The sequence below is a fragment of the Lepisma saccharinum genome, chromosome 6, assembly GCF_977018435.1.
Source record: "Lepisma saccharinum chromosome 6, izLepSacc3.1, whole genome shotgun sequence".
In the NCBI taxonomy this organism is placed as follows: domain Eukaryota; kingdom Metazoa; phylum Arthropoda; class Insecta; order Zygentoma; family Lepismatidae; genus Lepisma; species Lepisma saccharinum.
In genome coordinates, this window is record NC_139234.1 from 79,702,248 (window position 1) to 79,724,846 (window position 22,599).

At 36.1% G+C, this 22,599-nt stretch overlaps 1 protein-coding gene across 2 annotated transcripts in view; it reads right to left on the reverse strand.

Moving 5' to 3' along the window:
* The window catches only part of LOC145988907 (huntingtin-interacting protein 1-like), a 145,484-nt gene that overhangs the window by 57,597 nt on the left and 65,288 nt on the right, over positions 1 to 22,599 (reverse strand). For both annotated transcript variants that reach the window (XM_083124199.1, XM_083124200.1), the window contains exons 3-11: positions 19,039 to 19,238; positions 16,581 to 16,738; positions 13,806 to 13,867; positions 11,872 to 12,012; positions 9,844 to 9,977; positions 8,454 to 8,656; positions 5,600 to 5,747; positions 4,694 to 4,778; positions 2,896 to 2,984 (exon numbers count right to left, since the gene is read on the reverse strand). In XM_083124199.1, coding sequence (XP_082980325.1) covers positions 2,896 to 2,984; positions 4,694 to 4,778; positions 5,600 to 5,747; positions 8,454 to 8,656; positions 9,844 to 9,977; positions 11,872 to 12,012; positions 13,806 to 13,867; positions 16,581 to 16,738; positions 19,039 to 19,238 — 1,220 coding nt within the window. The remainder of the gene's footprint in view (positions 1 to 2,895; positions 2,985 to 4,693; positions 4,779 to 5,599; positions 5,748 to 8,453; positions 8,657 to 9,843; positions 9,978 to 11,871; positions 12,013 to 13,805; positions 13,868 to 16,580; positions 16,739 to 19,038; positions 19,239 to 22,599) is intronic.

The window sequence follows — 22,599 nt, forward strand, 5'->3', positions numbered from 1 at the left end:
CATCTGAGATATTTAACCCCAAAAACTGTTAAAATTCCATGAATGGCCATGTTTGAGCCTGTGCTGTAAAAAAGGGGTGCATTTCTAAGCACTGATATTTTATTTACAGACACCCTGCAGGTAGGTCTACACATAAAAGAAAATTCAAGCCATAAACTAAACTCCTTCATTAAAAAAATCAGGCTTAAAAATACAATTTTTTAACTATTTAACTATTTCCACCTTAATTTTCATACTTAGGATGCAATTTTAAGCAAAACATACTTGAATATCACAGAAAGTATGCTTTATTACATAAAAAATGAAATTTGTTTCAGGTCTCTAGCTGTAATGGTTTTTGAGATATTAAGGTTTCCATAAACTGCTACATGAGCAAAAAAAGCCCTGCGCCATGTTGCAAAAATGGCTGCCCCAGGAGAACTAAAGACAATATTTTTTTTTGAACATTGGTTTTGATATCTAGAAACATGTACAAATGTATGTATTAAAGATGATTTTTTTCTAAAATGGTCATGCAACCAATTATTTTATAATTGGTTGATTTGACAAGGAATGACCCCTTCCATGATCTTCCAAAACATTGGAAACATGCCACTGATGTTGGTGGGGACTATGTTTGACCTGCCAGGTTGGTTACACATCCCTCTTTTGGCATTTGAAGGTGTGGTGAAAATCTGACAGAACTTTCTTGGGTACTAATACAACAAAAACTCAACCCATAAGTGCATAGAAAAATAAGGAGTTCATGGACCTTGGCTTGTTGCACTTCCCTTAATGTGCACACACAGCAACAAGCAATCCTTATGTCCTGAGAACTGATGATGTTCCTAGAATGTTAACATTGCAACCGATATTGACAACTGCTCCAGCCCAGACCCCCTTCAAGATAACTGGCAGATGAAAATAACACACATGGTCAGGCACCAGTAAAGAAATTCCCCAAGCCATGAAGGCACATTTAGGAAATGTGGGGGTAGGGATCCACACATTCTCAATCTTGGCAATTTTTGAAGCGATGTGATCAGCACTACACTCCAGCTGCCTATACCCCCAGGGTTACTCCCAGGTACTCACTGATTTGAGGCTGGGTGAGCTCGGAGCCACTTTATGTGGGGATAGGGCCAGAAAAATTCCGACCTTAGATCCTCACCCTGGGAATTGAACCTGGTTCTCCCGTGTGGCAGTCAGATGCAATATCGACTAGACCACCATGGCACCAGTAGATCGGGCTTTTAGCAAACCTGCACTTTCAATCTACACTTTAACTGCCCAACTTCTTGTGTGCATACATTACTTCTCTCTTTCATTGGTTTCACAAGAGTCGACAACCTTACTGTGTGACCACTTACTTAAATATTTTTGACTTTGACAGCATTTGAGTAATACAAATTAATTGTTATCACTTGCATTTTAATTATATTTATTCCACTTTTCGATCTCTCACAATGATCAAGAGGAATGATGAATCAATTAAAAAGATGAAGAACCAACTAAGGATGACCACAAAATCCAGATAACGAATATCCAGATAATTTGGATATCTGGATAATTCAGATATCAAGACAATCCAAATATCCAGACAGAACAGATTTGATTACAGTGAAATATGAAAATGATGAATGAAGGAATATGGATATCTCGTAAAATGGATAAATGATAAAACTATCTGGATAATGCATACATTAGAATATCTGGACATTTTGACAAATCCAAATAATTCTAATATCCAGATAATTCGGATAATCTGAATATTGGATATTCAAATAAATTGGATATCTTAATATTCGGATATTTGAAATCCAAATAGAAAATTATCTGGATTTTGCTATTGCTAGAATGAATACAAATGAAATGTCCAGTATTTGAGCATGGATCTCATGGCCTTGCAGGGCACTATGTGTTGCAGGGCAAAGTGTTGAGACTGAGGTTAAAACTTTTGTTTGACATTACATAATAATGTTCAGTGATATGTGCTGCATTGTTTGTAACTAAATTTCTCGCAAGATAAAACAAGGAGTTTACCATTTCTTCAGAGATAAACTTCAGCAAATATACACAATTGTCAATGTACACAATAATTCAACATCATCCTGACATAATCCTCTCCTCCTTGTTTCCCTATTTCTCTGTCTCTTGCTTATAGTTAGTTATTTTCTGTTTCCTCTCTTTCTACAATTCTCCAACTTTCACACACTTTTCACCACTTCTTTCACATTTTCTCTCTCTCCCTTAAAACACTTCTTCCTATTACATAAACATAACATGTATTATCTTACTTAACTTGGTTTCTAAATTCAATATCTTTGAATTGATATTAACAAATGAAAAATTATAACCTTCCCATTACCACCAACTATCAGTAGGTGCACGAAGATAAATTACACCTAAATTTGACTAAAATAACTAATTGAAACTGAAATAGCTATTAGAATATTTTGTTTTGACGCAGAAGGTTGATTCCTTGATGAGCAATGCGTTTCACAGGACCTGACAAAATACTAGAGAATGATAAAGCTGTGGTGTAACAGCCAAAGCAGTGAATACTAGTATCTGTGGCTAGTAAGCATTGAGACAATACCACTTTCAAAACTCTGAACTCCAATAATGAGATACACCAACGCATTTATATTTGCACTGAAGAGATCCTAAATAAAAAAGAATTTGCTTAATTTTCCTTAGTGGCAGCCAAAATTTCCTGCAAGTTCTAACAAACTACTTGCTAGGTAGAAACACTGGAAAGCATTGATTTTCAGAATACCGATGTACACTTCCGAAGCTAGATTTGAATACTACAAAGTGTACAATAATATGCATACACATAAGTGATTCAGCTCATAACAAAAAAAAGCACATGCTTCATCTCAGCATGATAAAAATAAGAAAATCATAGCTTACTTGACGCAGGAGTTGAATATGTTCTTCCCTGAGCTTCTGGTACACGTCCTTCAACTTCTGAAACTTCTCTTCTAAAGTTTTTGCTTTTTCTAAAAGGCAAAAGGAAATTCAAATAGAAGACACAAAAATAATGAAAATCAGAGGCGTATATTCAGGGCTATCTAGGCAATCTGCAAAGCTCACACTCAGTGACCAAAATACAGAAACAAAACATCTATCAGAAATGTGCTTAAAATTGTTAATTTCAATAAGAATAGGAACCTTATTCCTTAGGAGTTGGAAAGCGGTTGGCTGGCAACTCCACGGGGTGGCGGGCGAACGTGACAAAGCTATCTCAAGGATCGCCCGATCAATGTTGCAAACCATTTTTTGCCAGCACATAATTTCCCTAGTAACGGGGAATTGTGGAGCCAAACTGTTACAGGAGAGGAAACAGGTTTGTTTTTGGCGGGAAAATTCCCTCTGAACTACCTCAACAGTCTGGGTCAATGTTGCAAACCAATTTTTCCCAGCATGTAATTTTCCCAGGAACGGGGAATTTTGATGCCAAAACATCGGAGGCAAGGGGAAAGTGTGGCATATGGCAGTTGAAGAACATCATTGAACGCTTGCACATGAGTTGAAAAAGAGGTCGTTGACCTTCAAACAACTAGATTTTTAGAGTGGGGAAGTGAAAATTGTTGGCTGACCGGGAATGGTTCATGAGCGCATCTAAAAATTACTCAAATGACAAGGACAAGTTCTGATCTAGAATCTTGAATGCATCCAGTGGTCTTTAAGGGATCCTTGGTGCATGGAATTTATTTAGAAGCAGCATTGTGAATACAGTAGTGAGTGGATTGTATTTTTGTGAATAATACATGCTATGTTGTGAAGTGAACTGAAATAAGGGACATAATTAACAAGCTGTCTATTCGGCTTACGTATGACGATATGCTCCAAATTGTTGTGCATTTTTCTTGTGTGTCCACTTTATGCACAGATAAGCTAATGGGGATCAGACCTACAGTTAAAGTGGTATCAGAACCACCATGTATCGAACTCTGGTTGTATAAAGTAAGTTTCTTTATGTGGTTTCTTTCAAAGACAAAGTCCATTGTAGCAGCTCACTGGCTGAACATGGTATCTTTTCCAATTTTTTATACATGCATGTATATTTCTTAATATTTGCTTGTGAGTGAATAAAATATTTCTTTCTACAAAACTCACCGTAAATTTTATAATTTTGTAATATTTTCTTAATTTGTGTCCAGATTTACCAGAAAAAAAATTGAATTATTACAATTTTAATATCCTGTAATAACTGGCAACAATGCTCAGGCTTGATCCAGTTCATCTGATACTCTAATTCCACATAAAGTAAACAATTGCAGTTAAGCAAATTCATGAATGAGGTTTACGAAGAAACTCTAGTACAAATACAATCAGCAAGTATAGAAAAACTAGATTGTTATGTGTAAATATATCAACATGTGTAATTTTTAAATGTTGCCAAATATATTCCATATTTTTCACTCAAATAGATATTTTTAATAAAGTTGGATCCTACTGATCACATTATGACAAACATGGAGAATGGATGGGATCCTATGCCCACATATCCTATGCACCTCTATTGCAATGAGCGGGGGTTAGCAAACATTTAATACTTCCGATTTTTCTGGTTTTTAAAAATACTTTTTTTTAAATGAAATTCCATGACTTTTTCAGTCAAACAGCAATTTTGCAGGCTTTTCAAGAATTTTCAGATCAGTGGGAACCCTGTTGTATTATCTGAATAAATAAATAAAATACTTACGCTCAGTTTCCTGTTGCTTGGATATTGCCTCTGTTTGCAGCAGCAACTCTTCTTTCAGCTTTTTCTCTTGCAATAGTTCATGTTCCTTAAAAAGAGGGGGGAAGTTGATTTTAAACGTTAAATATAGCAATCAACAGATGTAAATATTGCAACCTGCACCAGCATCATGATCTATCTATCTCTCTCTCTCTCTCCCCATTCACTCACTCACTCACCTGCCTACTTGCCCACTCACTCTCTGTAAGTACACAATTATAAGCACAACTTATTTTCACATGAATTGCTATTTCTTTATATTTCTACTGTATAGAGAACTTGGTAGGTATCAGAAAACTAGGGCTGATGCTTATTTACAGAAACATTCATGCAAACTGAAACATACTCCTAAAATGGAATAAAAAGACTGAATTTAATCACCAATAACAAACCGGGTATCCCATCTAATAATCAGTGATGCCAGGAGACACTAATTTCCAGTCTCCTGATTTTATACCAAGTCACACACTTTAAGAATCTATGTTCTTGAAACTTGTGTGACTTAGTGGGTTTCAAAAGTAAGCTGATGATATATAAGGTATTCCAACAGAACCATGCCATATCAATCTATCAGAGTTTTGCTTAAAAATATTCATAGGCTAGGAAATGAAATAACAGTTGTAAACAGCTTTCATTCAACCTTTAAATCAACTTTTGCAACTATGATATATGATATACCAGTATCACACTCAATTCAAAAAGTATTGGTTCTAATTTAATCACAAATACCAACCCAGATAACTTGCAAAATCCTAAAATAATACCAGAAGACACTTTTGCAGTCTAAATGTTATGTATTACATGCTAAAAAAACCTCAAATATGAAGTACTATTTTTCATTTCATGTGAACAAATTAATAATACCATTACCTTCTTGGCAAGTTGTGTCTCAAGCTCTAAAATCCTTTCCCTCATTATCTCAACAATCCTGTTGTGCTCCATCCGCTCCATCATTAGCCTCTGATTCTCCATCCTCAGCCTCGTAATCTCCTGCTGAAGCTGATCAATGAGGTGATCCCTATAGAAGCAAAGAATATAATTTTAAGTTTAAAATGTTTACATGTCATGGCACAATCGTGGTTCTTACCATCACGCCTGCCAAAATAAATTACCAAGGTATTTTAAAATAAATTTCCATACCTTTCATCAGTGTTTTAACTTTCTTAAGCTCTGTTTATAGCACATTTTTCAATGGGAATATGAAAGCAGTAGTTGTAAGAACCACCATAATTTTAAGAATTTCCTTTTATTTAAGATTCGATCAAGATAGTCAAATAACAGCAGTAATGGGACTTGATGTGCTGACAAAGCATCAGCCAGCGAAAAGCCACTTCATGGCCCTTGGTTCTTACACAGATTTCAGATCGAAATAACAAATAACACGATGATTTTACACCAAAGCAACAAGCAACATGGGTGCCTTCCATCTGTAAAAAGTTTTCATTGATTGGGTTGGTGTTTTAATTCCACTTTGTGCACAGTAAGGCTAATCGGGACTGGACCTACAATTTAAAGTGGGGTCCGAACCACTATGTGCCTCCACTGGGTATCAAACCAAGATTTTCTGAAGAAGAAATAAAGATTTTTTTTTTTGACACCTTGACAAGGTGGTGACGCTATTGCTACGCCATCAGGAAGGCCCATATCTGTAAAAAGTATTCACTAGACAACGACCAAGTTTAAAGTGCCACATGCAGCTTGTCATGTCACTTAAGTGCAAAAGGTTGCATTTATTTCTGAAGGTTCGTTTCCAAGTGACACATGTTGCTTGTCGCCTGTCATGTGTTACTTTGGTCTAAAACCTGCCTTATAGGGCTGTGGCTGTTGTACCACAGGGATAGGGTTTTATTTGTGAATACATCTTTTGCATCAAATTAAGTTTCACAAATACTTGAAAATTCCATTCAAGTACTACAGCTATTTTAATTTTTGTACATACAGTGGAACCTCAATTTTACAGTTTTCAGGGGACCAAGGTGAAAGAACTCAAAATGGAAAAAATTTATAGCATTCTACTCTATTGGGACCTTGAAGATAGGATGTGCAGGGTGTGGCATTGAATTGGGTAATTTTGCAACACTGGATGTAGTTAGCTGTTTCATCAGAGGCAACACATGACTACACAATCATGCATCCCCTGCTTTACCATTATGTTACGGTGGACTCTTGAAATTGGGCAAAGCGTGTATTCGATGTAAAAACCTATTAAAAAGACAATGATAGTTACGTGTCCACATAACAAACAAAATGGAGGTCATCTTAGTAATGTTATTTTCAAATAAATCCAAATATAATGCTTGCATTATCTTTCGCTTTTTCTTCATCAATGAATAATGTACAGTATATCTATTTGTCTTAATTGCAGATGTTTCCTTATGTGTTACTTTGTCTTAAGTGTGGAGTATTTAAAATTGCCAAATTATTGCCTCATCCTAGGTAATGCTTGAAAATGTAAAATCAGGAAACATAGAATCAGTGTTCCACTGTAATATTTCTTGCTGATCAGAAATTCCACTCAAAAAGATAACAAGGTTTCTTTCCTATTTGGAGCACTGCTTACACATGTAATGCATCTGGGCCTTCAAGAAAATGGACAAGTCTTACTGTTAAGAAATTCAAATATTTTCTATTCTTCAAACACATTGCTAAATTTCTTGTATCACAGCAGCAACATTAACAGGGCAGGATATTTGTAATTAAATAGCACAACTTCTTTTTTTTTTTTAAACAAAAAAAAATCCTTGGTGGTTTTCTTATGTTAGTCCCAATCACTAGTAAATGGCCTCTTTTTAAAAGGGAATTGAAACAAAAATACAACTAACCAAAAGAAGCAACGATGGCATTACGATGGGACAATTTTGCTGTCCCAAAATTTGTGTTCACTGGGCCCAGGCCTGAACCTGATATAAATTACACTTTTATGTGCATTACGATAACAAAATGGCAGAATTTTGAACAAACTTACAGGTTATTTAAATTATTTAATAATGGATCATTAAAATTATTGGTAATTTTACCAAAAAAAAAAAATACAGAGATATCTCTATATCTGGGTTCCAAGAACTGAAACACATAAGCAGTCACCTTTATACAAGATGAGTGGTGTATAATAGTATTGTAACAAAAATCAAAATGTTGACTTTAATCTTTCATTAACCAAATTCAAAACAATTGAAAATATGAACACAAATATTCCTTTCAATCCATTAAACCATATTAATTTCATAATCTTTTCAAGATAAACTTTCTTCTTTGTAAACATATAGCCACATGATACATGCTATTATGTTGACTGACATATAAGTATGTATGCGTGGGGGATGTCTGCCCTCATCTGTAGATATGTATGTGTGTGTATTTATATATGTTATGCATATATGTACCAGTATACAAGATATATTCTAAAGTAATATGCGACATAATATTCAGGTTATGTGCATTCCTTATAATATGTCCAGGTCTCTGTAATGGGAGACTATATATTATCTGTTGAAGGCAAATAAATTAAAAAATAAATATTGATACAGTACAGATTAACTTGTTCAATCTGTAATAAACGAACATCAGAATCTTTATGAATTTCTACATTTATTGGAATTTGAATTACTGGGTGTACTAAATTTTTTCATGTATACATATAACGAAATTCACACAAAATCTATGCATTTCCCAGTCAGTAGACAATTACACCATGCCAATAAATGGTAAAAAGAGCATTACATACCTCTCTGCTATAAGGTCTGGAGACGACGAGCCATTTCGATGTGTAAGGTCCACCAAGTCGCCTGACACTGACCCAGCATCTGATGTGTCAATAAGGCTGCCATCCACTCCATCATTCTCTGGTGTTGGCGTTTCTGGGGGTAGAATTACTACAGGGGTCACATATTCACGAAGATCCGACTGCACTAAAAAGTTTGGCGGATTCTGAAAAAACAAAAGCACAACGTTATAAATATTGATAAACTTAATAATATGAATAAAGCCTAATTTATCAGAATTTAATCATAAATACATGATTTTTTTCTGTTGTCTGGATATCCAATGGAGTATGGAGTATGCATACTGCTGAATATCTCATTGCATTACTGAGAACTAGTAACAATATGCAGTGTAGTTATTTTGAAACATCTTAAGTGGAGGAGGGGGATACTCAGTAACTTTTCCTGAAGCATCAAGATATTATAAAGTATGTACGAGGGAGAGTCAAGTGAAAACCTTAAAACTGTGCTAACATCTTGCAATTGTTCTGAAAGTTGGCAACAGCAATACTCATGATTCGAAGAGTGACCGACAGGTAGCAGCATGATCCAGGAACACTAAACCATAACTTCGCAGCAATGTAAAGATGGCGGCTCTGCTTGCAACATGCACCAATTGATATCAATCATGGATCAGCACACCATATTGTCCTCAACAACCACCTTCATCATGTAATCAGGTCCAAACAATGAGGACTTGTGAGTACAGGTGCTTTTGTTGCAACATGACAATGCTCAACCCCATAGTACCCCTGCAACGGTTGCAACCATCCAAGATCTGAAGTATCGGTGTCTTCCATATCCGCCATATTCTCCAGACCTCACCCACATGTTTGGTCCACTCAAAAAGGTGTTGGGAAGCAGAAATTTCAAGTCCGACGGAGAGGTCAAGCGGACGGTGCATGAGTGGCTACAATCACAGACTAGAGAATTTTTCTCTCGAGGTGTTCATGCACTTCCAAAGTGCTGGAACACTTGTATTGAACATCAGGGAGACTATGTTTGAAAATTATGTAAGTAGATCCATTCACTATTCAATAAATTACAAGATAAATAGTATTTAAGTTTTCAATTGACTCTCCCCCATATATACAGATGCTTGTTGGGGAAAATGAAAAATATATTTTTTCAGTCTCTAATCCTGGCAATCACAAACAAAATTCCCAGGCTTTTCCACAATTTCCATATCAGTTGGAATTCTGCAGTGTGGTTCTAAATTAGGATGCACATCACTATATTACAGTTTTTCCTATTGCTGAACTAAAAGCAAACATGTATGACTCATAATTCTACTAACATTAAGAGGAAACAATAGTTTGTGAACAAATTATTTTACTCAAGAAAGAAACTTACCTCTGGAAGCAGTGGAACCTGAATTAAATTCCTGAAATACTGGAGGGTGCTGGCATTTAAATAAAACTGCCTAAGCTTTCTGAACTGCTTGTTGAACCTATCTCTGTGGCCAGACAGTGTGTCAGCTGGAAGACCTGTAGAAAACAAAAGTGCCATACTTGTATACACTAGTGCACAAAATTAAAGCAACACATGGTAGAGTACAAGATAGATGCAGCATAAGTAGAGGCATGCAAATTTAGTTTTTGACGAAAACCCGAAATATGAAATGACATGCTGTAATGTTCATTTTTAATGTTTCTGAAAGGTGTGAGGTGCATTTTTCTACCCTGTTTTGTCACGAAATAATGCGAAATAAACTGCAAAAATTGCGAAATATAGTCTTAAACACGAAATTTACCATTTATATACCGATGCGACACTTTCTGAAGTCTGAAGTATCCTGTGAGTTATGCAATTCATGGAAAATTGATTAATTCTGCTGTAAATATTTGAGAAGCAAAAATGGACCCCTTTACACAGGAATAAACTTAATACTCTGGTAACTACATAAATGTGCTATTAGAAGGGATAAGTTTATTTTGTGTAATAAGTGCAGTTTGAAATCGAATTTAGGATTATATTCACAATTTTAACACCAAAATGTCATTTTGTATAGGACTTTTGATGTGATTATTCACCGCTATAACACCGAATTTTATTTTATTTACCGCTTTTGAACTCGAAATAGATTGTTTTTGTACCGAAATTTTGCTTTTTTTATTTACCAAAAAGATGTGCCTCAAGCATAAGAAATTGAGTTTGGGACAGAACTTGGTGTAGTGGTAGGGTAGTGTAGATACTAGAGTGCACTAACCAGCTATTTTCTAGAAAATGCACTTTAAAGTTTAGAAGATTTCCAAACATGCCTCATGAGGTGAATATATTATCCTACTGTTAAATGGGCTGGTGGCCAGGTAGAAGAGTATAAGTTTCACATGCTGAAGGTTCTGGGTTTGATTCCATTTTATTGCCTTTCTTTTTTATTATTAACTCGAGCAAATGTTTATTAATTTTGCAGGGAAAATATTCATTTTTTAACGTTTCTTCTAATTTTATCATTTTACAAACATTTGTATATTAAATTATTCGTGTGTTATTTAGGGACAGATGGAAGGCTTCTGTTGCTGCAGCCATAAACCTTAGGGTTTAAGAAGGCTAGAGAGTTAAGATAGTTACATGTTACCCCGTAACTGGTTGGATTATCTCCCACCTCGTCAGGTGGGAGTGAGGCCAGCACTCGGTATATTATTTATAGTGAAAGGTATATATTTTCTTTCTTTTTTGAGAAAATGTTCAAGAAACAAAACACAAGAAAACTATTCACAAGCAACGCTTTCATTCCATTTTTTTGTACACGATCCACAGTGGTAATTATCGTAAAAGAATCTAAAACAAAATATTTCTTAACAATTTCCACAGCAAATAAAAACAAATTTTCACAAATATTTGCTGGAGTAAATAAAAAAAAAATGGATCAATCAAATGGGACTTGAACCCAGAACCTTCAGCACATGAAACTGATATGCTACCACCTGGCCACTGGGCAAATTGGCAGTTGGACAATACGTTCTCTTAATCAGGAGCACATGGAAAAATCTTAAAAAATTTGAAGCACTTTTTTTGGAAATGGCTGGGTAGTGCATGCTAGTTTCTTGGCATATCTATTCCACTACACGAAGTCCCATCCTAAACTCAATTCCCAAAGCCATGCCCTCTCCTTGTCAGCCAATATGCACATAAAATGTCCATCTCCTCAATAGTGTATGTGATCACCTCCGACAGTAATGCAGGCCTAACATTCTTGTGAATAAAGGATACAAATTTTTAAGAACACTGAAGGGGTGACCACTAATACCAAAATGACATACAGTATCAAGTGATCCCATTGGGAAAATGTGTGTATCCATCAATGATGAAAAACAATGTTATCTGTGCATACAACTGGTACCATTAAAAGAAGCAATATACACAAAAGAGCTTACTTACTTGCATGGAGTTTGAAAAGGATCTTGACACAATAGTCGTAGAGCTGTGATGAATCTTGTATGCATGGAATCAAAGGAGCCAAACGACATTGACCTGAGCTTGTCATTGAATTTGCACGAGACATATCCAGAGAACCAAAAACTGCAACAGTTAAGAAACATTTCAGCATTGCACTTTGAAACTGTTCCTATACAGTTTCATTATAATTTAAATAGTGTCCAAGATATAAAAGCCTAAGTAAAATTAATGGTGTGTACAAATACATGAAATGAAACACATACCTTACCCAGGTATATTAGATTAACTACTACACAATACAGTCTAACCTGATAAAAGAATATCACTATATCTGACACACATAAAATACAGAGTAACACGTGAATCATTTTTAAAATTCAAAATATGTCATGTGTACAGTGAGGAATGGCATATCCAGAAAGAAAATTTAGGAGGGCCTACAACATTGCTACTTATGCATACATTCCACATATGTGCATGTTGGACCCTACACTTTCTCCATCTCTACCACAATGGAGGTGATGTGATCAGCACCACACTCCAACCACCATCATCCTTAGGGTTCTCCTCAGGTACCCACTAATAAGATAAAACACAGAAAATAATTTACTTCTTTCTGTCTGCATGCATTATATTTGTGTGTATGCATAACATTATATTTGTTTATTTCACAACCTATGCATTATTTCTGAACAGGTCAGGAACTTCACTTACTCAAGGTGGCCATTCTAAGACCATGATAAAATTCAAGTATAATTCCCGGTTTTCAAGGCGAACCTTCTAAAAAAGGTATCTAAAAGATACAAACAATGTTCTTTTTTTTTATTTTTCTCGCCACCCACAGAGACACACACACAAATATATTAACAATATTGAGGGTCTGTGTGATTCCAACGTAACCAAAACTTTTAATTCAACTGAATTAAACAATTTAATTTAAGGTGAGGAGTTTACATTTGCCATTTCACATACTCTGACTCGAAGTACATCTACAAACACACAAGTCACAAATTTTACGGGAGATACTAATCTACGAAAAATTGATGGACGTCCGCAGGATTTTTTCCAGGGAGGGGCAAGGAAGGTATATTTTTCCAGGGGGGGGGGCAAACAATGTACATTTTCCCCAATCATACTGTTGTTCCCTCAAAAAACATTGCTTAAATTTGAATTTATCATATTCATGCAATAATTAAGACATAATTGTGGCTGAAATGAAATTATATGTGACAAATATATAATTTTTGGTTGACTTTCATTTTTCAGGGGAGGCCACTAGAACTGACAGGTCTCATAGCATTTCGGGCAGTTCTTTTTGAACAGAAGAAATGTTATCCCCCATTTATATTGCATATTTGGTGGCATTTTTCACGTTAAAGCCCAAAATTCAGTGTTATTCAGAAAAATGGCATAATTCATCTTATTTCGCGATTTCAAAACACTGAAAACTTGTCTCCTCTACCTACCCAAACACAAACACTTTATTTTGCTTTCCTCAACTTTTCGGTGTTATTGTTAAAACGAAAACTTCACGTCCCTAGCTATGAGGTACCCAGATATGACATAATGTGATCTTTTCATAGCATTCTCTCAGGGACAGTTCCTTTCTCTCACAAAGAACTGGTCGAGTTCAGGCAGAGCAGATCATCGGAGTTTTTGCTGATGTTACAGGATTTGTTGATTTGAGTATGGGAAGGTGCACCTATTTAGTCTTTTTAAGGCAAGTTTTAAAGACTTGGAGTTTCATGATAGAAGCACCCTCATATTACAACATTCAGCCCAGACATTTTTTTAAAAGGGTACAATCTTAGATGCAGTGTATATTTAAAAAAAAATATTTCAGAGGTCGATTTTGAAATAGTCCTTGCGCAAACACTTTGCCTGCCTTAATATAAAACAAGAAGTAAGATACTTACTGGCACCCTGTAACTCGAGGATATCGTCCATATAGTCAAACATTTCCACAGACATCTGGAAGCTGGAAATAAACACACACAAAAAAATCAATACTTTGTTTACATTTCTAGCCAGAAATTATATATAGCAATTACAATTGCATAAAATATTGTTAGAAATAATTGGTATTTTTCTATTCAACTGAAATTAAATGTCCACCACGATCAAAATTGGAATAGATTAGGGCTGAGATAATACCAATGTATATACAGTGCGTTTCTTAAGTACCCGAACTCCAATTTAAGAAAATGATAAACAATTACAAAATCTTCACATTTCAATTATTATAACATGAAAATATTTACATGTGACTACAGTTTGTTCTTACATAAGGATGAACAACAAAGTTTAACATTTACAGAAGATGTTGAAAATGTTTACCATTAACTTCTAGGCACAAGTTAACACGACGACACATATTGGAGGCCACTTTGTGCAGTGTTGTGACCGGGATGTCGCTCACTGCTCTGGTTATATTCTCCTGTAGGTCCTGGATTGTCCTTGGATTGTTTTTGTACACTATGTTCTTAAGATAGCCCCACAAATAAAAGTCTGGAGGGCTTAAGTTTGGCGAGCGAGGTGGCCACAAATTTTTCAATATCAATCGATCCCCAAAGAAATGTCTGAGCATCTCCACTGACTCATTTGATGTATGGCTTGTTGCTCCATCCTGTTGGAACCAACAGTAACGTTAGTCTTCCTCAAGCAAAGCTACAAATTGAGTGATGATGTTACCATACACTTCTGAATCAACATTCGTGTTGAAAAAAATTGGACCCACAATTCTTCTCCTTGAAATTGCGCACCATACTCCCACTTTCTCAGAATGAAGTGGAACTTCATGTAATGCATGAGGATTTTCTGTAGCCCATATCCGAGTATTCTGACTATTCACGTATCCACACAAATGGAACCAAGCCTCATCACTGAAAAATGTTTTGTTCAGTTTGTTGACCACATTGTTCCGCGTAAATCTGTTGAACCACTGACAATAATTTCTGCGCTTCTCGAAATCCAAAGGGCGTAGCTCTTGAACAACTCGCACCTTGTATGCTCGGAACTTCAGACATTTTGCAGCCATGTGAAAAAATGACAAAGATTTTCCTACCTCTTGTGAAAGCCACCTCAGAGACTTCCTAGGGGAATTCTGCAATTTTTCACCAACATCCACAAGAAAGTCTTCTGTGAAAATTGATGGTCGTCCGTACCTTGGCTTATCTGCAACGTTTCCTGTTTCGCGAAACCTTTTTATTAAATCATACACTGTTGTTTTTCCAGGTGAAGGAGCGTTGGGATATCTCCTATGAAAGATCTCTATACAGCGTTCGTATGATTTAACTTGAAAGTAAGCTTACAAAACAGCACCCCTCTGCTCCCATGTAAGACTCATGGTGAATTGAATTTGTGAGTGTTTTAAAGTGGACATCTGGCTTTCATTCTTGCTGCCTACTGCGCATGCATCGTTGTTCATTGTCGTCTAAGTGTTGATTTGTATGTTCCAACAACACCAACAATCACAAGCAACAGTTTCTAAAAAAAATTGCTTGTTGCTCAACAATGAATTTTTAAAGTCAGAGTTCGGGGACTTTAGAAACACACTGTATTATATGCAATACTTAACAAGATAATATATTTCAAATTTGTGTTCGTGTTGAAGATAATTGCATGGTTCAAGATGCACGCAGTTGACAGAATGTCCTTCTGTGGGAATGCTGCCAAATGGTGCGAATCCCTCTGGTCTCTGCCGGTGCCGAGAACAGCCGAACACTTCTGAACAGGCAGACCTGGGTCATAAAAGGCCCTTTCTTTAGCCCCCATCCCCGTGTTTACAGCCACGGCAGGGTTTCTCTGGAGCCATCAAGATTATTCCGCGTGTACAGTGGCATGCTAAAGGAGGGGTTAGTGAGGGTTATAATCCCTGCCTAGGATCAATATTCTTATTGTGACAGGCAGAAAAAGATGGTAAAATGAGGAATTGAAGAATGACTACTAAAAAGTACATGTAACCCTTCCCCCTTCGACATTCCTTGGCACGCTACTGCAAATGTCTGCTTTTGCCACTTGTTAAGAGGGGATTTCTTTATTAAAACAACAACTGGAGGCGGACATAAAGGTTCTTACCTTTATACACGACAATTGAGGTGTTTGCATTTCAGTTTCAATCATATTTAATAATTCTCATCGTATGGGATAGAATTATGTCTGTTGCAGTCGTAAGGTCTGTGGTATGAGCTTTTACATTGAATTGGCAGTGACCTTGGAGTTTATCACAGAGAAATATTGTGCCCCCCCCCCCCCTCTCTCCATTAAAAGAACGACCGTGACCTTTGGCAAATCTTGCGATGACTACGTAAAAATGTCAAGCTTTGCCACTGATAGTTTAAGAGTAAAAAGGTTTTGTTCAACTGACATCTTTAGTTCTTTTTTGTTATTACCAAATGGGTACTACTTTCTGGACATGCCTCATAATTAAGGTTTAATTACAACATATCTATAATAGGATGATATAAAAAGAAAATATGCTGTCATGGGTTGCACTGAGATGAGTTTTGGCTTTTGATGTAATAGCTTCTGTTCATTAAAATGTGGTTTAGTTATACATAAACCTGCATATTTCATCATAATATTGACATTATTGTAATTCCAAAACTGAAGCCCACAAGGGTCACACACTCTGTATATGCTAATTTTCATTAACTCCGCATAACTACTGGAATAAATGAAAGTCTACTTACTAAATGTTGATATCATTCTCTCCTATATTCTCCAATTCTTCCTTTGTGACCATAAGATTTCCTGGAAACCTGGGATTTTTCCTGTGGAACTCTAACTTTGTGATTAGAAGAGTGCAATAGTGTTGTATAAGTTTCCCATATCCTTCCTTCAAATATCCCTGAAATTGAAATAATAATGAACATTTCACTTGAGAGAACTATCATTACACACAATAAGGTATTTTGAACACACGTTTTGCCACCCTCCATGGCAGAATGGACAGCATATGAGTTTTGGATTCAAATCCTGTATAAGTGTTTGTCCTGTTACACATTTCATCAATCACCATTCATCTTCATTGTTCCAATTAAGCCAACAAAATAGAAAAACGAAACCACATTTTATTTTACACCATGCTACCAAATCAGTTAAAGTTTAATCTCAATGGTCTATTTCTAGGAAAATAGCTATTGTTGGATCATATTATTCAGAGTTCACTCATGTTGAGAGTACACTTCAATGGTCACATAAAATTACAGCCTGTCACAAGCTGCTATACTAGCCCACTTACAAAAACAAAGATAGGTGGCAGCACCAGCACCAAAGAATAGGAGTCGAAGTGTTAGATGGAAGACAGATTGGAATTCATTAAATAATTTATGCATTCTAATGTCTCTTAAAAATAAATAACAGAAACCAATAAGAAATAGGACTCCCAATAAGTGACATGTGCTTCCACTAGGAACTGAACCCAAGGCACTTTTAATTACATACTAGTAAGATTACTGTCAAATATGAACTCAAAATCCAATATAAGTAGATTAATATGAGTGTGATTAAAAAACAAAAGTCAAAAGGTGATTATGTTGGAAAATATTACCTTTATTTGTTTACTTATTTTGAAGTCACCATTAGAGTGGTCCTTATCATACCTGATGGAACTCTATTTCTTTTTTTCCCCCAAGACACCCTGCAAATTGGTTTGAATTGGAATGAAAATATTTGTGCAAAGTACAAGGGTCATTCAATGTTGACAGAGACTTTTGTGTGTAAAATATCAATGAATAACTGGAGCACGATAAAACGTATGGAGGATGTAACTTAATCCTTCACGACTATTCATCACCAGTTATGACATATTTGGCACCTGCATAGCAGTTGCAGCACGCAGTGTGTTTGTAGTTGTGGAAGAGCAGTGCATAATCATATTTCTTGTGAAGGAGAATGTTAAACCAGTTGGGATTGTTAAAAGATTGCAAGCACAGTATGGGGAATATACAAGGCTACAGGCAGTATAAATGATGTTGACAATTTGGCAAAGAACTATAGTTTGGGATGAATTAAACTTAATTGACATGTTCATCCAACTTGGACATGCAATGTGTTATTCATGTGGAATTTTTGGAGAAAGGATTAGAATTAATGCCCAGTACTACTACACATTGATGAAGGGTGCTGTACAAGCCAGTTTTTTCTATATCAAAGGAACCAGGGACCTTCCACAGTGATAGCAGTGGTGCCTGGGTTCACATGGGGAAAACTTTCAAAACCTGATGTAGTTTAGTGCTTGTCGGACATTCCATTTCCTTTGTAGAAATAAAAGTCTTGCTCAACCTTAAACGACCCTTGTACGAAACGGGAAGGACTCATGTTATGCATGTTAAACGGGCTTGTTTACGCATACAAACCTGTAGGTATGCACAGTGGAAGCTGCAAGAGTTAAAGGTTTAAGCCTCATTTACTATGAGGAGACTATGCTTTACGAATGTATAGATACAACACTGTTCCAGCTGATGAGAGTTTATTTACATAATGCAAGCATCATAAGATTACAAAAACGTATGTTTTTAGATAAACTCGCTGAAAGAAAAACATTTTTTCTTCTCAATTGGTCATTTTGATGGATATTCATTCAACCGAACTAATAATAAACTGAATGGGTCTCTCGCCTCTTAAAGATAAACAAAAGAACAATTATTCACAAATAAAATCACTTCTCCACATGGTACAAAAAAGAAAGTTCAGGAACTAAACATAAATATGTGAACAGTGAGTGCAAGTTCAAAACTTAAACCAGTATAGAATGTACTTAGCCTTCTCCTCCATATGGTGGTTCATCCGACACCTTCACAAAATGTCTACCTTGAGGAAATACCATTTCCTTTTCCTGTGGAAGAATCCAAAATGCGCTGCCTGAAGGGTTGCAAGGTTGCACTTACATCATTGATTAACCAATTTTATTGACCTCTTGTGGCAATAATAAACATAATTATATCAAACTAACACAAATGAAAGAGAGATAACAAAATTACGACTCCGTGCACACTACGGTCCAAATGGTTAGCTCTCTCTCTTCTGGTGCGAGTGGCCTCACGTTGGATTCCCAGTGGCAGCTAAAAAAAATACACTCTGTTCAACCAAGTTCAGGCTCAAGAGTGCAATAATCCACAAATTCACAACGTAAAGTACAGAACTTACCCAGAGCTTTCCAAAGTCTTCAATTTTTTTTTTGTACTGCTGAGAATTTGGAATGACCTGCGGATGCCCCTCCCTCAGAACCTTGTGGAGGACATGGCAGAATTTCCAACACACAATTAAATGGTCCTGCAGAGGAAGCCTCAACACGCACGTCCAGAATGTTTGTGCTCCTTTCTCTTGAAATGTCCCAATGATGGCACCTGAAAACTTGTTAAGGAATACCAACATTGTGCAAGTACAAACATGTAATGAATACCACAAGGGATGGCAAAGTACAAGGCATCTGAATTTTGAAATTCAGTTCTAAAATATATTTTTTAATATTTAGAGTTGATTTATGGAAATTTCAATCACCTTTTTCACAGTACAGTACATATCTTTTAATTTATGTGTGTTTTCTGTATAACACAGTGGCGACTTGTGAAATTTTTGGGGTGTAGGAAGTTATGGTAATGGTAAACAGACCGAGGAAAGTTTTCGAAAATGCGTTCAATTAAACAGTGACATGTATCGCCTGCACCTTGGATTAGCCATTGGATTTGTAATGTTACCTGCAGGCCCTCCCTGCCTGTCATGTGTGGATTAAGAACAGCTTTGCAAATACCAACCTCCTGATAAGAAAAGGTGCTGTTTTAACTCATAAATTACACTAGATGTGATAAAATTATGCTTGTGTTTATTATTATTATTATACAATTAGTATTAATTTATTATCATCATTTTCTGATGAACTGTAGTAGTTTTAAGTTCAATTTTACTTTGCTACTTTGGAGTTGTGAACTGCGTTATTGATTATTTATTGTAGTTAAGCAACATTAGGAATTTTGACCATTCAATAAAATAGGTTTAGCACAGTGCTTGAAAAAAGTTGAAGAAAATTCCATGACTGGTAATGGCGTCCGTTTGTTTTATTTGTGACCTACAACTCTTTCTACCAATTTCCTTTTATGAAATGTTCCTCCATTGTTAAATCGGGGAGGATAAAGAAAAGATGAAAACAAGAGGATGGATCAGGAACTGTAAACGTTTGTCCCTTGGTCAGCACATTTTCTTTTGTTTGAAACAAATCCGCTATAGAAGTACAAACAAGATCTGGAGATTTTCTTAAAAATAAATATTTTTTTCAAAATATCTTCATTAGAATTCAATTTCTCTTTTTCCCGTTTTTGAGATGATGCTGGATTTTCCATTATGCCAAACACAGAGTGCTAGGTGCGAACGAAGTTCAAATTTTGCTAGGTTTAGAACCATTATGCTAGAGTTGGCATCACTGTTGAGGAACCCACAGGACCTTCCTCGCGGACCGTATAACTGGGCAACCCCCCCACCCTCCCTTGCACTGCCCCTTACCCATCTGGCTGTAGGATGACGAGAAAGGTTCCTCAGCGGCAGGCAAAGATCTTTGGGCAACAGATCTGGAACGAGCGGGTGATAGCTAGCACATTGACTCTCGACAGTCGAGTAGCGAACCTTGATTGCGCTCAAAATTTTATAACGCTCATTAAACTCTTAAAAAGTACAAAACTGGAAATAAGTATAAATGAAACTGTAGGAAGTTCCTCACTTCCTACATGGAGGAATCGCCACTGGTATCACGTGTATCATTAAATCACAGAAATAAACATTATAATTTTTTTCACTGTTGCTAACCAACGTTTGAAATCTGTAGTGATATGGTAGTGTTGGCCACATATTAGAATGTATTGCATAGTTATTCACGCGTCTCCAGTTGAGCCGTCTTTAGAGGCCACTCCAGTGAAAGAATTAATTACTTTTAACCCAATCTTATATTAATTAATTAATTAAATGTTTTAAAGCCACGTATCAAAATGTGTGGCTTTACTTTAGTTGCATTCATGGTTTTCTTAGCCATATTAAAAAAAAAAAAGCTGGATCGTGAAAAAAAAAAAAGGGGGGCTTTCGCCCTGAGTTATTTTTAGTATTGTGTACGTCTGCATGCCAATATTTACAAATAATGAAGCTGGAAAGCACTTATGCATAGAAACAGAGAAAAAATTACACTATTTTCTCCTTAGAAAAAAAATCATAAATGCACCTAAAGCTTGGAAAAGTTGCTATCAAACTTATTATGGGGAATAAAAGATGCAGTAGTACAATAAATACGCAGAGGCGAATTACCCACTTTACCTTGCAACTTACTTACAATTATTCTATTAATTTCAGTGGCACCATCCACATAGGGACTTTTTGTTACACAAATAACAAGTTCCACACTTGACATGGCACTAATGCATCTCATACATCTTTGATGTAAGGTACCAAAACTTTTACCGTTGTCCTCTTCTGAAATGTTGCCTAGAGATTTGTCCCTCTCCTCTGAATGTCCTTATAGGTGTGAAAATGTTTTCCCCTAATGGCAGCTTTTAACTTGAGAAACAACATGAAGTCAGGAGGGGCTAGATCTGGGAAATAAGGGGGATCCGTAATCTCAACAACCTCTTTTGTAGGCAGAAACTGCTTAACAATGATCGCCTTGTGACATGCCCACCTCCCTGTACTGGGCTCTATCCTGTCCAATTAATTTCAAAAGGCGAGTTAAGAACTTCCGTGAAGTACATAGCACTGACGGTAGCGTCAAGAGGCTCACAAATCCTTTGTGAATAATGTCTGCTGAATCAATAAATTTCAATTCTTGCGAGCAAACTGTTTTGGCTTTGGAGAATCCTTCGAACACCAGTGCATACTGTTTGGTCTCCATCACATTGGTAACACTATAGACATTTTTTATATGTCATGCATTTCGGTTGCAGTTTTCTATTTACAACAAAAATTGAAGCTGGATTAGAGAAACAGCTCTTATGTCAAACCAAAAAATGCTATTTATTAATCTAAGTATTTCATGTACTAAGTGAGATGTGTGAAATTGTGGACAGGCAACCAATTTTACTCTAATTCTCAAAACTCTACATATAACCTCAGTATGGAAACTTTATTGTCATAGATTGTAAGTAGGGCCGGGATTTCATAACTAAGTAGTATTGCCAATTTTTACTTCATAGAGCAATTTTTTAGCTTTTCAAGCTATACATAACTTTCTTTTCTACTTATTTGTTTCCAAAGTGGGTTCCTGTGTAGCCAAATGCATAGTACCCTTGCCTTTGGTGCAAGCAATCCTGGGTTCAATTCCCAGTGGAAGTTCAAAAAAATTTGGTGTTGATCCAGCATCATGAGCACAATTGGGGAGCTGTTTGATAAGATGTAGCAGACTCCAGTTTCGAAACCCAGAAAACAGCAATGATGGGGCTTAATACACTGACCATACATCAGCCAACGAAAAGCTGCTTGGCAGGCCTTGGCTCTCAAAGACTTGTTGCACCACGGAGTTCGGTTTAATAGTGTTTCCAAAGTGGACTATTATTATTATTATTATTATTATTATTATTTGCTCCTTTGTGTTAGTAGAAGCAGAAAGAAACCTTTCTAGGTGTAAGATTTGTTGGCTATCATTATATTATTTGAAAATTTGCACAAAGTACTCATTGTACAGTCACGGACAATTCTTGGTTGTAACAACCACACTGACTTTCAATGAGATTCTTA